Source organism: Bufo bufo, chromosome 10, assembly GCF_905171765.1.
Source record: "Bufo bufo chromosome 10, aBufBuf1.1, whole genome shotgun sequence".
Classification (NCBI taxonomy): Eukaryota; Metazoa; Chordata; class Amphibia; order Anura; family Bufonidae; genus Bufo; species Bufo bufo.
In genome coordinates, this window is record NC_053398.1 from 57,269,687 (window position 1) to 57,287,030 (window position 17,344).

The 17,344-nt window shown below is 44.4% G+C and overlaps 1 protein-coding gene across 3 annotated transcripts; it reads left to right on the forward strand.

Moving 5' to 3' along the window:
- The first annotated feature begins 549 nt into the window (after window positions 1-549).
- On the forward strand, window positions 550-13,454 carry NAA40 (N-alpha-acetyltransferase 40, NatD catalytic subunit). Of its 3 annotated transcripts, none has more exons than XM_040410325.1 (8): window positions 550-666; window positions 2,916-3,011; window positions 3,480-3,532; window positions 5,269-5,364; window positions 7,864-8,022; window positions 10,433-10,516; window positions 12,981-13,058; window positions 13,139-13,454. In XM_040410325.1, the coding sequence occupies exons 1-8, from the start codon at window positions 661-663 to the stop codon at window positions 13,275-13,277; spliced, it is 711 nt and encodes a 236-aa protein (XP_040266259.1). In that variant the 5' UTR covers window positions 550-660; the 3' UTR covers window positions 13,278-13,454. The 3 variants fall into 3 exon arrangements, with proteins under 3 accessions (XP_040266259.1, XP_040266260.1, XP_040266258.1); XM_040410324.1 differs by lacking the exon at window positions 550-666 and adding an exon at window positions 798-1,122; XM_040410326.1 differs by lacking the exons at window positions 550-666; window positions 10,433-10,516 and adding an exon at window positions 794-1,122.
- The last annotated feature ends 3,890 nt before the right edge of the window (window positions 13,455-17,344 follow it).

Genomic DNA, 17,344 nt, shown 5'->3' on the forward strand with positions numbered 1-17,344 from the left:
TCACCCCACCAGCCAGCGTGATGTCGTCTTCAGTCAAGCTGGCCGCGGCGGCCTCTACATGATCAAATGGAGAAGAGGATTTATATATTTTTTTATTTTTTACTTTTTACAAGTTTAACCCCTGAAAGCCCTCAATGTTCATCTCAGATGCTGCAATCAGCGCTGAACGCGGCATCTGAGGGGTTCAATGACGGGGTGGCGGCACAATCACTGTTCCCATCATTGTACCCGCGACAAACAAAAGCACTTCATGTGGAACTAATTCGTCAAGAAGCAAATTTCTTTGTGATTATTTGTAATCAATAAATGGTGAGAAAAATGTTTCCACCTCTTGAGCTCTAAAACCCCAAAGGAGCCGGTACATTGCAGACACCTCAGTAATAGCGACGTGGAGAAGGGTCCCAGGCGCCCATACATTCTATACATTTCACGGCTGAACTGGCTAGAATGTATGGGCTGCGCCGAGCAGCTCAACAAAGCCTGTACAATGTAAGAACCACCGCTTGGCACAGTCTGTAAGGGGCGGGAAGAGGCAGTCACGTGATCTCATGACGTCATGCCCTCACAGAAGCCAATACATTTTAGGCTTTACCCTTTCTCTTCTCCCCCTCCAGCACCGAACCGAACCGGGATTGAGATTCTTACGTCATCGGCTACGTCATGGGGGTGAGGAGGGAGGGTGCAGTGGGCAGTAGAAGACGGGGGGAGGGGAGAATTAGCTGACTGGGGCAGGAGGTTTTGGATACCCGTGTGTTGTGGGGGCTGATAGATAATGGTCGTCTACGTTGCTGGGTGCGGGTAGTGAAGAGTTTAGAGGGACGAGGCAGGCGGCGGTCCTCTGAGCCTTACTGCATGTATACATGGGAGACTGAGTGCAACTTGTGCAAATGAGCGGTTGCCCATAGCAACCAGTCTGGTCCTGTCTGTCATTTCATGGAGCTTTTGGAAAATAAAGCTGGAACCTGAATGACCCCATCGGTACGGTTTCTGTGACTGGGGGCTTGTACGATAGAGTCTTGTACGTTTTTGGGCAATGTGATTGCAGGGGGTTAATGGTTTTCAGTATTTGCCTATTTGTTATCCGTGCTGCGGGATAGAGCCATGAACCCGACATCCGTGCTTGTACGTATTATGCCGTTTTCTCACTTTACCTGCGCTTAGTGGCTACACCTATACTAGAAAGCATAGGACCTCCTTAAAGGGTCACTGATAGGGATGAGCGAACTTGTGTTTTCAAGTTCGGCGTACAAAGTTCGGGTTATCTAAGAATTCCGTTCTGGATTCTGCTACCACGGACCACGAGTCATAGTCCGTGGTAGTGGAATCCATAACAGTTCTTAGATATCCCGAATCTTGTACGCCGAACCTGAAACCACAAGTTCGCTCAATACTAGTCACTGAGCTTTCATAAAACGTTTGATGTGTCCTGGAGATATATGAAAGGTTTTCACCGGTGGTGGTCTGAGCGCTGGGACCCCCACTGATCGCTAGAATGAGGAGAGAGAAGCGCCCGCGTATCGGGCTTTATCTACTCGCTGTATAAAGGCTCATAAACGCAACCACATGGCTGTGATGCCCGTATTGACTTGAATGGGTCCACAATCTGCAAGATATGGCAAAAGATAGGACATGGATGTGGGCTTTCGGGTCCGTGCCTCTGCCCCCGCAAAAGATAGGCTATGTCCTATCTTTTGCCGTATCTTTAGGATTGCGGACCCATTCAAGTCAGGTCTGCAGCGCGGAGTTCACGCGGCTGGTGCCTGTACATTGTGGACCGCTATTTGTGGTTCGCAGGACGGGCACGGCGACCATATGGTCGGCTAAAGTCTATGGACCAGTCTCCGACCTCAGGAGCGAGCACGATATACGAGTGCTTCTCTCTTTTCATTCTAGCGATCAGCGTTGGGGTCTCAGCGCTCAGGCCCTTAAAGAGGACCTTTCATGTTTTGTTTTTTTTCCTGCCTGTTTTTTTCCAAATATCGCTGGTACACCCCGCCCCCCCCCCCCCCGCAGTTTTCCCGCTCAGTATGCTAATACTGATCATCGGTACAGGGAGGAGGAGACGCCGCGATCCAATCACAGCGGAGAGCGTGACAGCCGTCTGCCGTCTCCTCCTCCCTGTACCGATGATCAGGATTAACCTACTGAGCTATGTGGGCAGGTAAAGCCAGGTACAATTAAAGGGGTTGTTTCCACGATATCCCCTATCCACAGTACAGGGATAACTAACTGATCACTGGGGGTCTGACCACTGGGACCCCAACCGATCCTGATCTGTTCTCTGGCAGTCCCATAGAGAATGAATAGAGCGGCAAGGCTCAGGGGAATGGGACTGTTCTCGGTATCATTGGGGGTTTCCAGTGGTCAGACCCCCAGCGATCAGTTGGTTCTCGTATCTTGTGGATAGGGGATACATTGCAAACTTGACAAAAAAGCTGACGATTTCTCCTATGCACCATTGGTTAATTAGGTCCTAAACTGGGTGATTTCTATCACTGCAGTGTGAATGCGTATCATGCAGTATCAGATGCTTATTTCAGACTGGTCACAACTGCGCGGTGTGGCTGCACCCCAACCGAGGCTCCTAACGTGACCCCTGCCACAGATCTGATCCTAGCCGTGGTGTAACCCCATTTTGCTGATTCCCTTTACAGCAGTTATACACAAATTACTAATCTTCTTGTGCTGCCCGTCCCCTTGGAATATACAGTAGACTGCGGTGGCATCGTTCAGTTCAGAACTGCCCATGAAGTTGGCTAATATCTGCACAAAACCTCTGAAAATGGTCACTGACTAGCTGGCAGATAGCATTGGGTCATTGTAGTAGTTTAGTTTCAAAATGGCTGGACATCTCAAATTTATAGATACAGAACGCTTTTTACTAATAGCACATTGGTTTTTCCTTTGGTCCTCAGAGGAAATCTGTACGGGCAAAAGAGAAGAAGCAGAAGCGCCAGGAAGAGCGCGCCGCCATGGCGGCTGTGTGCGCCAAGGTGCAAGCAGCCAATCAAGTAAGCCACCTTATGTTTAAAGGGAACCTGTCACCTGGATTTTGGGTTTAGAGCTGAGGACATGGGTTGCTGGATGGCCGCTAGCACATCCGCAATACCCAGTCCCCATAGCTCTGTGTGCTTTTATTGTGGAAAAAAACTGATTTGATACATATGCAAATTAACATAAAAGAGTCATATCTTACTTGTGTGATGAGAGAAGTCATATTTTCAAGCTCTGACTCATCTCAGGTTAAATTGCATATGTATCAAATCGGTTTTTATACACAATAAAAGCACACAGAGCTATGGGGACTGGGTATTGTGGATGTGCTAGCGGCCATCTAGCAACCCATGTCCTCAGCTCTATACCCCAAATCCAGGTGACAGGTTCCCTTTAAAGAGGTTTTTCAATTTTATTTTTATTTTTTTAAATCTCCTTGACTGACCGTTTTCTTACTTTTGTTCATTAACCATTCCTTTCTACAGCTTGGTGACCCTCTAGGAGCCTTTCCAGTCTTTAAAAAGTTTGACAGAAATGGGTAAGGTTTAATAAAGGGAAATATAAGTATTTTTAATGGGGCAACATTTTTGGTAAAGTCCTTATAATAGTGTTTAAAAGAACCTAAGAGTTACACTCGCCGATTCCCCCCTCATCATCAATATCTAAAGCTCGGAGAAACCCCTTTAATGGCCTTTTTGTGAACTTTTGCATATTGTGGGGGGTTAGCTCTTCTCAGGGGATCATTCACACAAGTATCTTCGCCAAGTTTAAGGTCCAAACATTGCTTTTATTTGGCACCTCAGCAGAACAAACATAATACAAAATAAACACCTGCCCGGCTATGGGCAACCGCTCAGCAGCCATTTGCACAACTAAACATATGGTAGAATCCCTGACTCACCTATAGAGTGGTGAGGTCCGGCTTCCTCAGCCAAGCGTATACCAGCCCCCCAGGCTGTAACACGGTCAGTCCAGGCTATGTCTCAGCCTAGCCCGGCTGGAACCACACACCCAGAGCCTCACCCGGCCTCTGTTTGCAACCACACCCCCGACTGACAGTCTGGGATGAGCTTTTACTCCCCAGTAATGATCCCAGGTGATTACACCCGGGGATCCCTCATGCTAGGGAAAACCTGCCCTGGAATGGAATGGGAGGGGTGGATTGGCAGCTCCCTCTACCAACCTAGCTCCCAATCCAAGTGAAATCCAGCCCTTAAATACTAAACAAAATAGCTCCAGCAACTATGCCTTGCTGAAGCCAGCACCACTCTGGAACTTTACTTATCTCACCCAGTTGAGGAACCTGGGTGAGATTTACCCCTCTTCCGGGATCTTATTCACATCACCACAATATCTAGTGATATTTTTTGTGCTAAGACTATAAAGACACTCCAGATGTTACCTGAAAGTCTATGGCAGAGATGCCCAACCTGCGGCTCTCCAGCTGTTGTAAAACTACAACTCCCACTATGCCCTGCTGCAGGCTGATAGCTGTAGGCAGTCTGGGCATGGTGGGAGTTGTAGTTTTACAACAGCTGGAGAGCCGCAGGTTGGCCATCCCTGGTCTATGGTAAATATGAAATTCAGGACACATAAGTAGCATTTTAGTTAATTAGGCAGCTTTTTTTGTCTTGGTTTCAAAATAAGAAAACCCAATGTTGAAGCTTATGGCATTTTTACTTATTTTTTATAGGAACAAAAATGGCAGAAAAAATGGTTTTAGAAAAAAACAAAAACGCAGAAACTGTATAGAAAAAAAAGTTTTTTTTTTTGTTTGTTCGTTCATGCCCCCGCCCAGCCCCCACTAGAGACCCTAAAGCCTCATGCAGACGTCGGTGTTTGACGGACGTGTGCTGTACGTGTTCTCCACAGACCGCACACGTCCCTATTCATTTTAATGTGTGTATTCACACATCAATGTTTCAGCACGGTCCGTGGGTTCGTTTTTTTTTACCACGGATGCCTGCTCAATTTTGTCTGTGTTCACGGATCCATCACGCCCATTATAGTCTATAGGTCCGTGAAAACCACGGATGCCATCCATGTTGCATCCGTGTTTCACTGATCATTAACAAGAGATTCTTAGAAAATTATTTTTCAGCTGTTGAGTGTTAGTGAAACACGGATGCAACACGGACAGCAAAAAACGGACCCAACATGGATCTGTCACGGGAGAAAACACGGATTGAACACGGTCCGTGCTACCACTGATCCAAAACTGACACGGACGTCTGCATGAGGCTTATATCTGACATTTGACCTTTCCATCCTCAGGTTGAATTTGACTATAGAATGCTGCCGAGTCACTGATCTGGACCAGAAGACCACTGATTGGGCCTTTGAACTTACAAAGACAAATATGCAGCTGCTGTAAGCGTCTCTTGTGTAATTATATATTTTTAAGGAAATATGTCCCTTTTATATAATGCATTTTATTATGTTCAGACTATGTATAGCTGTTTTTAAAGGGGTTGTCTGATTGAATAAAAAGTTCTTTTAATGCCCTAATATTAAAATTGCATTTACTAATATTCTTTGGGGCACATTTACTAATGCTGTCTAATTTTTAGACAGCATAAACTCAGACTCGCTGGATTCATCATTTTGGCTTACTTGATTCATATATATGTCTAAGATGAGATGTGCCAAATTTTGGTGTAATTACCGCTATAATTCAGGCACAGCCACAATAGTAATGTAAGTAATGCGGCCATTGTGTGGCACAGATTCACTTATGTCCTGCTACGAGTGCTGGACCTGCAGTACTTACAGTTCACTTCTGGCACAAGAAGCCTCCCCCCTGTGATGTCACATGACTCTAATGATGCCCCTGAAGGTATCTGGCTGTGTGGCTCAGTACATTAGCTAAGTCAGCCTCCCTTCTGTCTGTCTTTGCATCAGCCAGAAGCCAAAATAGTAGTGCGCCAGGACTAGTGCTTGTAGAAAGACATTGGGACATTGTATGTTAGAAAGGGCCCTCAATTTTATCTTCCGTGACATTAAAAGAACTTTTCATCTGCTGGACTACCCATTTAAAGGGATTCTGTCACCAGGTTTCACCCCTGTCAGCTAAACATATGCTGATGTTCAGGGCCTCATCAGGATTCCTAATGTGGGCTTCTAAATGTGATCCGTAGCCTTATTTTGCTAAAAAACAGGTTTTACTAACCTGTCACTCAAAGAAATAAGGTGCCCAAGGGGATGTCAAGGGATGCAAGGTGCCGGCCGCACCCACCGCCGTTCGTGCCCAGCGCCGCCTTTCCAGACTTCTGCACCGCCTCCTAATCCTCTGTGCCGCCTCTCGCTCTCCCTCCATCCCCCCCCCTCCTCCCTCCTCCTGCTGTAAGATCTCGCGCTTGCGCACAGGGCTCTGCCTGATGCGCCCGTGCGGACTTCTCGATTTGGCTTCTTGAAGTGAAGTGCGCATGCGCCGGCACTTCGCTCAACCCAGGTATGACCTGCACTCTGGCGCCAGCCTCTCAGAGCCCTGTGCGCACGCGCGATATCTTACAGCAGGAGGAGGGGGGAGGGAGGGAGAGCGAGAGGCGGCACAGAGGATTAGGAGGCGGTGCAGAAGTCTGGAAAGGCGGCGCTGGGCACGAACGGCGGTGGGTGCGGCGGGCACCTTGCATCCCTTGACATCCCCTTGGGCACCTTATTTCTTTGAGTGACGAGTTAGTAAAACCTGTTTTTTAGCAAAATAAGGCTACGGATCACATTTAGAAGCCCACATTAGGAATCCTGATGAGGCCCTGAACATCAGCATATGTTTAGCTGACAGGGGTGACAGAATCCCTTTAAGTGTCTTTTTCCAGTTATTGCTTTACCTTTCAAAATTAGGCTGTTCTCCAAAGAGAAAATAGATTATACATGACCAGCGTAGAGTATATCAGGGGCTTGTTAAATACAGTTGGCAGAATTCATTTCTTTTCACACCAATATGTTCAGTTTTCCTGATCGAACTGTTCATTGTGGTCGGAATCATTCTTCACTCTTGTTCCTCAAATGTTCATTTTAAGGTATGCAGAATATCATTGCTGTAGGGCCACTTAACTTTGGCTTGCAGCCCTATTTGTGTGTGATTCAAGGCGGATTAGGGCTCATTCAGACGGCCGTATGTTTTTTGCTGTCTGCAAAAATTCAGTCAGTTTTTTTTTTGCGGACCGTTTTGCATGTCCGCAAAAAAAAAAAAGGGGTGCATTCCTCATTTTTGTGGACCCATAGACTTCAATAGGGCCATGTCTTGATTTTCACTGACAACTATAGGACATGTTTTATTTGTATTGCGGGGCCGTGGAACGGAAGAAAAGATGCGGACAGCACACAGTGTGCTGTCCGCATCTTATGGGGCCTCCTAGAAGTGAATGGGTCTGCATCTGATCTACAAAATTGCGGATCAAATGCAGAAAGCAACATACGGCCGCCTGAATGAGCCCCTAGAATGGTGGCCTCTCAATCTTCCATTTACAGTTATGGATGATTGAACGTTTAGTTGCAGTGTTACGTCCTGCAATGTGCATGGAAATCTGTTAGCTTCTTAGGCCCCATTCACATGCTCAGGATTTTATCAAATCTGCATCCAAAGCACGTGAATGGGATTTTTGTAACCCTGTTCAGACACTGGAAATAAATCTGTGGGGATTTTTTAAAAGCATGCACGGATTTTGCATTAAAGAATGATGATAAGCCCTATTGAAAAGATCTGCACATCCACAGCAGATAATGGAGTATCAGCCTCCGATATCTGCTGCGGATCCTCTAAGTAAGTGCATCAGATATGCAATAGGCAAATCCGACTGGCATACTTACCGTACTTTGTCGCATTTTCAATTATGCACATGAATAAGTAATGTATACATATCATTGTAGTTATGAACAAAGTGAATGGGGATGGAAAGAGAGAGAGAAACGAGAGGAGCTGACAGATGAACGTGCCTGGTACCTTATTGCCAGAGATGAACTTGGTATGCCTGTTGCTTTTGTGCACTTCAGATTTGATGTGGAATGTGGAGATGAAGTGCTTTACTGGTAAGTAACATTAAAAGGGATTACCCATAACTGAAATGGCGGAACCATAGCCAATTTACAGTATAGCACTTCTGTTTAATTGAGGGTTAAACGATTCTGTGTATTAAGGTCCATGGAGGTTACAGCACCCTTGACCTTTGTGCTCAACCAGTCAGCTTGGATGTTTCTGGCATGTTATGATGCCTAATTGGGATGGGACTTGAATACAAAATGAAAAATAAAAAAATGGAGGCTGACAGTGATAACTAAATTCTTGTATTTTTGTTACTTTTAAAATAAAATACCACTAGTATGCCTGATATCCCCATGTTACAAACTGAGTAATAATTGAAATTGTGTTTTTGTTTTTTTTTGTGTGTGAATTTGGGATATATTTTATTCATACACTTGACTATAACTTGTGTTTATTAATGGTGGTGTGACACAATTTAAAGGGGTTATCCATGTAAAGATACTGAGGATAGGATAGGTCATCATTATCGCATCGGCAGGGTTCCGACTCCTGAAACCCCTGCTGATCAGCAGTTTCAGGGACTCTATGCACTCATCAGTTCTCTGGTGAGTGCTTGCGGGCTCCCTGCAGCTTTCCAAGCACAGCGCCGTACATTGTATAGTGGCAGTGCTTGGTATTGCAGCTCAGCCTCATTGACCTGAATGGAGCTGAGCTGCAACTAGGCCATGTGACCAAAGTATGGTGAAGTCACAGGGCCTAGGAACAGCTGATTGTCGGGGTTTTCAGGAGTCTGACCCCCGCCGATCTCATTGATGACCTATCCAGAGGATAGGTCATCAATAGTAATTACCAGATAACCCCTTTAAACTTTTCCACTGCACACAGAATAGGGGATATGTGTCTTAAGGCCCCTTTACACGAGTAGGTAATAGTTAAAAAAAAATCGTAATTGAGTGAAAGTGATCAATTATCGGGTAGTGTAAAAGCACTGAACGATTGAACTACAAGCGATAATCGTTTAGTTTTTCAGTCTTGCGATCGCAGAATTCCACAAGTGTAAACAGGTGTCTGACAAACAATCTATTACACAATCGCACTTTCACCATGTCCTGCGCACAGACACCTAAAGGGTTGACGGTCAAATGTTGACGACTCGAATAATAACTCGTTTGTCTCTCGATTAAATCAATTATCTATTTTGTGTACAGGGGCCTTTATTGGTGGGGGTATGACTGCTGGGCCTCTATTGATTACGTGAAAAGGGGTCCTGTGTCTCCCCCGCCCCTTGTGAATGGAGTGGCAGTCGAGCATGTGTGCTGTCGATCAATTTATTTCTGTGGGACTCCTGAAGAGAAGTAATGTACGGTACTCTATCTCTGGGAGTCCCAAAGAGATGAATGGATTAACAGTGCGCTGCTCCATTCATCATATGGTTGAGGAGGGGACTTATGACCACTGTTGGAAGGGATCTAAGTAGTCAGACCCCTATGATCAGGCACTTATCGTCTATCCTGTAGAGAGAAGATAAGTTTGAGGAGTTTGTTTGCACTGCGGAGAACATGATAAACATACTTTTTGTCAAGCCTTTATCATCAGGAGTAGTGTGAATATGAACTTTTATTCTGCCATGTTTTGCTTCTACAAGTGCCCAGGGGCGGTGCTTCACTGGGAAGTGCTTTCTGCATTAAGCTATTTCACAGCTGCTCCACTCTGCTCTGCGTATCGGTCTCCAGGTTGGATTCTACAGCTGTCACGCAGAAGGAAGGGACTGTAAAACTGCTCAATGCAGAGAACACTTTACAATGAAACACTGCCTCCTGGGCACTAGCAGGAGCAGAATCTGGCAGAATAAAACTTCATCTTCACACTACTCCTGATGAGAAAAAGTCCACAAAAGTTATTTTGTACTGCCTTCCTCATTGCCAACCTAGTTTTGTCATTTGTATAGCATGATCAAAACTGCTGACAGACTCCCTGTTAAAGAGATATTCCAGGATTCTAATATTGATGGCCAATTCTCAGGATACACATACGCCAAAACTATACAGCATCTTACATTGTGTAGTGGACTTTGCTGGTTACCGCAGTGCTGCTCCCATTGGAGTGAATGCAGATACTATCTCTGTCCACTACACAGTGAATGGAGCTGTGTATTTCCGATACAGGAGCTACACGGGAACAACTTATCAGCAAGTTGTTGGACCACGCTGATCAGATATTGATTGCCTATCCTGATGATAGACCATCAATATTGGAATATCCCTTTAAATCCTGGTACAACTTATTTGTGGGATTAAAGTTATGATATGGGGTGGTACAGAATCTGTTAATGTTATTGACCTTTAAATTGACCACACAGAACAGTATAGCATAGAACACCCCATAATTTAAAGGGTTAAAATATTTTTTTCTTTTATTTTTACCCTTACCTCTGTGTGCCCTGTAATTCTTTTCCAGTTATGAGGTGCAGTTAGAGGTCTGTGTCCGCAGGAAAGGAGTAGGGAAATTCCTGGTACAGATCTTGCAGCTGATGGCAAATAGGTGAGTTAATATATGTGGACCTCACCATAAAATGCTTCATTCCCAGGATTTCCGTATTTACATCAGAGATAGAAGTTGTCCAGCAGGTCAAAGTATTTAGTAACATTGTCAGAATGGTGTAAAAAAATAAAAAAATTTGACACTCGCCCAATCCCCAGATTGGTTGTCAGATTTAAACAAGTCTCTGGAGTCCTTGCAAGGAGCTTCAGGTCATATATTATAATGAGATTGATTCTGCATTGTAAGAATGAGACATTTCCACTTTGCACCAATGTGACTCCTGGCTGCCATTGTATTAATTGATGCGTTTTATTATTGGTGTCAGATTTAACTACTGTCATCACTGAGCGACAGAGGATTTTCTCACTTCAGCAAATAGGATTTATTATGTAGAGAATTAGATACCCCGATGCTGCAAGCGATTGTAGGGAGGGAAACGTTGCCCCCCGGCAGTCGCCAGATAGCTAGCAAAGGACACTGCTATTACATGCAGCATGGGGAGGAGCGATCACTATGCCATTTCTCATCAAGACAGCGGTGTGCCGGCAGCAGATCGTGATAACACGGCACTATCTGCCGCCGGCAAATCCAGATCTTTCAGCATGCTGGCAGATCTGAATTGCCTGATGAACGAGCTTGCTCGTTCATTGGGCAATTGGAGACAGTATTAGAATGCCAGATGGTTGGGAACGCTCGTTAGTAATGTGCCCGTCTAATATACCCTTTAATACAAGGCACTTACTGATATATTGTTTTGTTCATATTGCTTCCTTTCTTGGCTTGATTCATTTTTCCATCACATTATACACTGCTCGTTTCCATGGTTATGACCACCCTGCAATCCAGCAGTGGTGGCCCTGCTTGCACACTGTAGGAAAAAGTGCCCGGACTGTGGGAGCGTGCATAGGCACACATGTGCAGTAGCTCCTGTCCTGGCCACCCCATATCTGTGCTGCAGCGGTGGCTGTAATCCCTAGAAACGAGCAGTATATAATGTGATAATATAAAGCCAGCAAAGGAGGCAATATAGACAATCACAGTACACTAGTAAGTGCCTTATATGAACTTTGTCTACATGATAAATGCAATTTGGTGAAGTCAAACAACCCCTTTAAAGGGAGTGTCCACTTTATTTATATTGATGACCTGTCCTCATCGATATCAGAGCGGTGGGGGTCCGAGGATAGGAAATCAATGTAAATAATGCAGAAAACCCCTTTAAGTGCAAACAGCTCTAAGGATCCTTAACCAGATAACACCAGGTAAATCACAAACGTCTGTCTGAAACGTTAGATTTTATGAACATCTGTGGTGACAAAGTCGGCTCTATGGAAAAGCTGTCCAGACGTTTCCATAAGGGAACTTTGTGGCTACCTCTAGTCAGATTAGTGTCAAAGTGTTGCCAACATTCAGATGACATTACATACCCAACGTTGGTTTCCCATTGGTCTGATATCTTTACTTTTGTTTGAGGAAGGCTGGACATGAAAAATGTAATGCAGCAAGGAAATTGCATCTTTTGTAGAGGAAGAGAGATTTTCTTTTTCTTTAAAGTCCTCAGTAGATATTATATTGGAACTAGTGCAAGTGGAGGATAAGTATAGGATGGGAGAAAACACTGAGTTTTTTTAAATGAATTCACATTTGGATGAGCTTTGAAGACTGTATTGGAAACATATACATCTCTAAAGTTTTATGTAGTCCATGGTGTAAGGATATATGTCTAGGGGTGGAGAGATCACCTAGCCACAAAAGGCTACTAAAACTATAAGGACCAATCGAAGTGATTTTAAAGTGTGCAGGATTCTAGGAGTAGTTCTTGTGATGCTGGGAGTTCTTTGCTGTCCTTTTGGTCTTTATTACTACATAATTTTTTAGACTATATGTGGTATAGATTGTATTCCAGGTGAGAATGTCTTTATAAACCAGCAGTGTAAATGGTGTCGGGGATTTGGTGAGAGTTGGGAGCATGAGTGACAAAGGAACAGTAGCAGGGACCACATTTTTATCCAGAGCACAATTTTTTTAATTTCTTTTTTTAATCGGATACCTTTTTATTGAGTCTTATCCAAAAACAAACAAAATGCACATCGTGTTTACAGTGTCTAAAACAGTTCAGACATATTAGGATATAGTATTGACACGACAATCATAATTGACCAATAAGTAGTATTCAAGTGCAAGCCCACAACTAACTCCCCCCCACCCTCACGAGACAAGTGCAGTCCAGAGCACTATTTGCAATTTTCCCTCCGTTCCTGCATGCCCATCACACAAATCTACAGCTCAGCCATGAGCGTCACTAAAAGGTCTTGTGCTGACCCTCCACCTGCTGTCACCTTCAATAGTAATACAAATAGGCATGTTTCTTATTTCTACACTCTGCATTTAGGTTTGTCTTATTGTCTGAAACATGGGGTTAGGTTAAAGAAGGCAGCTAATGAATTTTACATTTTCTTTGCAGCACACAAATGAAGAAGGTTGTCCTTACAGTCTTTAAACATAATAATGGTGCTTACCAGTTCTTCAGAGATGCTTTACAGTAAGTTCAGCTACTTTTTTTGTTCTATTGCCCACTTCCCATATCTAATTTGTCTCCACATATTTCTTTTTCTTACTCAGGTTTGAGATAGACGAGACCTCTCCCAGCGTATCGGGCTGCTGTGGGGATGACTGCACATATGAGATTCTGAGCCGCAGAACAAAGTTTGGAGATGCTCCCCATTCACATTCAGCACAGTGTGCTGGCTGCTGCCATTGAATATAGAGGCAGATACCTGAGGACTGTGGAGGATCATAATGGACAAAATGATTGTCTTTTTTTTTGTACTTTTTTATGTTTTTTAAACTTTGTGATGTTAAAATGCAGCACTGTTGTGGACATGTGTGTAACTCATGTCTCTACTAGTCCTTTTAACGGTAAATAAATTCTTGTTTGACTTCAGAACGCTTCCTTTGGTTTTCTGTGTGACAGCACTGATCTGTTATCTTGTTACTGAGTTGGGTTGACTCCTAACATCAGCCTCTTTAATGTACAGCAATGTGGAGAAATATGCTGCAGATCTTCTTCAGTGGAACTGTGTGCAGAAGATCCGCAGTATGTACAGGAGCTGCAGAGTGGAGGAGATTTTAACAAATTGACATGCTGTATATTTCCGTTGTGAATTTCACCCTTTGCCATGCAGAAGGTAAAGTCCATGGCAGAAACTGCACATGGCTCATATGGTTTTTTGCAGTAGCTTCATTGTGGATTTTCCAGAGTGTTTTAGGCTGGTTTCACACAAGCGAGTTCCACGCATTGGACTGACAGCATTATGTCAGTGTTATCCAATACATTCCAGACCTCTAAGGGTTACATAACATCATAAATCAATAGAATGCTATACCACCCCGACAGTGCTGGGAGGTCAGGACAAGATACTCGCGCTGCAAGTCCAATGCATGGAACTTGCTCATCTGAAAGGGGCCTTAGTCTAAGAGCTGCTGAGATCTGCAGCAAAATCAGCTGCTTGAATGTAGATTCAGATGGTCACACAGTTCTGCTTCAGCAGTGATTTGGCAGTTGTATTTGTTTCTCTGCAATGCTGATTACATAGTAATATTCTACTGAAGGGTATTTTGTGTGATAACATGTTTTCCCTGTTTACTGAATGTCTCTAAACACCTAGTCTAGACAAAGTATGAGATGAGCTGCTATAGTGAGAGGCAGTCAGGCAGTATTGCAACTAAGCGTGTGCTGAGTTCAAACAAAATTTCGTATTGTTCTTTTCTTGGCTCTTCCTAATAAAAGAATTTGAACAACAAACAAAATTTCGTATGGAAACGATCAAGTCGGTGATTTTAAATCCGTTTCCAAATTGTTTTATGGCGTTTCTGGATCTCAGGGATGCTTACTACCATGTCCCTATATATCCAAGTCCCCAAAAGTACCTAAGGGTACCGGTTCAGTTAGAGGACAGGGTCCTGCACGTGCAATTTCGGGCGCTCCCCTTTGGGTTGTCGCAGGCCCCCAGGGTATTCGCAAAGATTATAGCAGTAATGATGGCCCATTTGAGGGAGAAGGATTTGGTTGTTATCCCATATCTGGACGACTTTCTCCTCTCTGACATTCACACAGCTGGAGGAACAGATTTCATGGTTCAGGGAGGTACTGGACAGATTAGGATGGGATCTAAACATAGAAAAGTACAGTTCAATTCCGAGTCAGGTGTGCACCTTTTTAGGGATGACCCTAGTTTCCACGTCACAGATGTGCCATTCCGGGGGTGGAGTGGGCCCAGTTCCACTCGAGACCACTCCAACTGCAGATTCTGGAAGTCTGGGACAGGAGTCCTTTGACTCTGGACTCAGAGATTCATTTATCGCCCCAGACCCTTTCCTCACTGGAGTTGTGGATGAATCTATCGAATCTCCGGGGGGAAGTTCCGTGGCAGAGACGAGATGTCTTACTCCTGACCACAGATGACTCCAGTCCTTATGGTTGGGGGGCCCATATAGAATCCCTGCTTCTTCAGCGATCTTGGGATCCAGAGATTCAGTCCCAGTTTTACAATTTCAGGGAGCTATACGCCATCTGGATAGCCTTGAAGGAGAGTCTCCATGTAACAAGAGGCAGGAATGTAAACATTTATTCAGACAATATGACTGTGGGGGCATACATCAACAGACAGGGAGGTACCAGATCCCCGAGTCTAATGTCCCTCAGTCAAAAGATTTTTTGTCTGGCAGAGGATTCTCTTTTGTCAATTTCTGCAGTACATCTGAGAGGAAGGGACAATGTGACAGCAGACTTCTTGAGTCTCCATCATCTGCATCAAGGAGAATGGTCTTTGGACCAGAAGATATTCAACAAGATAGTTGCCTTATGGGGTCTTCCAGTGACAGACCTCTTTGCCACAAAAATCAACAGGAAGGTGAAGAGGTTCTTCTCTCTTTTTCCGGAAGAGCATCCAACAGCGGTGGATGCTCTGGCTCAATCATAGAGAGAGGGACTTCTTTATGCCTTTCCACCATTAAAAGTATTGCCAAGAGTCCTGAAAAAGATAAGGGAGGAGACTGCTCTAGTCATCATGATAGCTCCCTTCTGGCCCAGGAGGGTTTGGTTTTCCTGGCTCCGCAGAATGTCAGTTGCCTCCCCTTGGGTTCTTCCAGTCTTCCAGGGACTTTTATCTCAGGGCCCCATCCTTCACCCAGCGGTAGAGAATCTTCATTTGACTGCCTGGCTTTTGAAAGGCCGATTTTAAGGAAGAAAGGGTTATCAGAGGAGGTAGTCAACACTCTATTGGCAAGTCGCAAGAGAGTCACGTCCAAGATCTACCTGCGTGTTTGGAAGGCCTTTTGTATTTTCGCAAATAAACCTGTAAATGTACTGGAAGCACCCGATTTACCCATAGTGTTAGATTTTCTACAGAAAGGTTGGAGGAGGAAGCTTAGGCCTAGTACTTTAAAGGTACAAATTTCGTCCTTAAGTGCTCTTTTTGAGTTCAAGCTGGCAGAGCACCCTTGGATAAAAAGATTTATAACGGTAGTCTCAAGGTTAGCTCCAGTCCATAAAGTTAATATTCCACCATGGGATCTGAACCTGGTACTTTCTGCCCTTACGTCAGATCCCTTTGAACCCATTCAGGAGATCTCCATAAAGGTTTTAACATTAAAATTGGCCTTTTTACTAGCTATTACATCAGCTAGGAGAGAGTAAAATTTCGGCCTTTTCTATTGAAAAGCCGTATTTGAATTTTTTGGAGTATCGGGTGATAATTTCACCAGATACTTCATTTTTACCGAAGGTGTCTTCCTATCATCGTTCTCAGGACATCATCTTACCTTCATTCTGTGCCTCTCCAAAAAATGAGTCAGAATTCCACGGTCTAGATTGTTAGGAGGTGTCTATTGCAGTATCTGGAGATCACTCAACCTTGGAGATCTTCCTCTAAGCTTCTCATTTCCTTCCAGGGCAAAAGAAAGGGTTTGGCCGCCTCCTCCCAGACTATAGCTAGATGGATAAGGCAGGCTATTCATTTAGCGTATTCCTCCAAAGAAGTTTCCCCGCCTTTAGGATTTGGAGCCCACTCGGTCTCCACGTCCTGGGCAGAAAGGGCCTCTGCCTCTATAGAGCAAATTTGTAGAGCTGCCACCTGGAGTTCTCCTCACACGTTTTTTAGGCATTACAGGCTTTAGTTACCCTCTATTGAGGGTCTAATATTTGGACGTAAGGTACTTAAGGCAGTTGTCCCTCCCTAATCTGATCTCGCTTATAGATCCAAGGGTGCTGTCATAGGCGAGGGGGGAAATGTGATTACACTTACCGGTAATCTTTTTTCCTTGAGCCTATGACAGCACAAGCTTAATTCCCTTCCCTATAAGAAGAAAAAAAAAAAAGATTTATAAGTGTAGAAAAGTTGGTATTGTTATGAGACGTTTGTGTTTCCTTAGTTCTTGGAATAGTACTGGCATGTAGGGGGTTGATCCCTCCTTTTAAAGTGGTTGTGGTTTCCTTTTTCCTGTCCTGAGGAGGGGGCGGACACTATCCAAGGGTGCTGTCATGGGCTCAAGGAAAAAAGATTACCGGTAAGTGTAATCACATATTTCTGGAACACTTGAAATAATGCCGGATCGGGTGGAAACAGGACCAGGAAGCTGCATTGCAGAACATAAAAATAGACTTGTCCCTCTCTGCCCAAGGGGTGGAATCTGAATGGGCAGATCAGGCCTTACCTGGAAAAGGAGAGGACACCTTTCTATCGTATAGTAGTATTTGGCCCCTTGAACTCCCAAGAATGTAGATTCTTTCCAAAGAAAATCTGCTAGATAAGGAGAGACAGTAGGCAG

Bases quoted from the DNA above. Each gene is read 5' to 3' on its own strand.
- NAA40 (XM_040410324.1), top strand. From the start codon at position 1,102: ATGAACCCGACATCCGTGCTT. The intron at 3,012-3,479 runs GTAAGCCACCTT...TCCTTTCTACAG, and splicing joins AGGTGCAAGCAGCCAATCAA to CTTGGTGACCCTCTAGGAGC. The intron at 8,023-10,432 runs GTAAGTAACATT...ATTCTTTTCCAG, and splicing joins GGAGATGAAGTGCTTTACTG to TTATGAGGTGCAGTTAGAGG.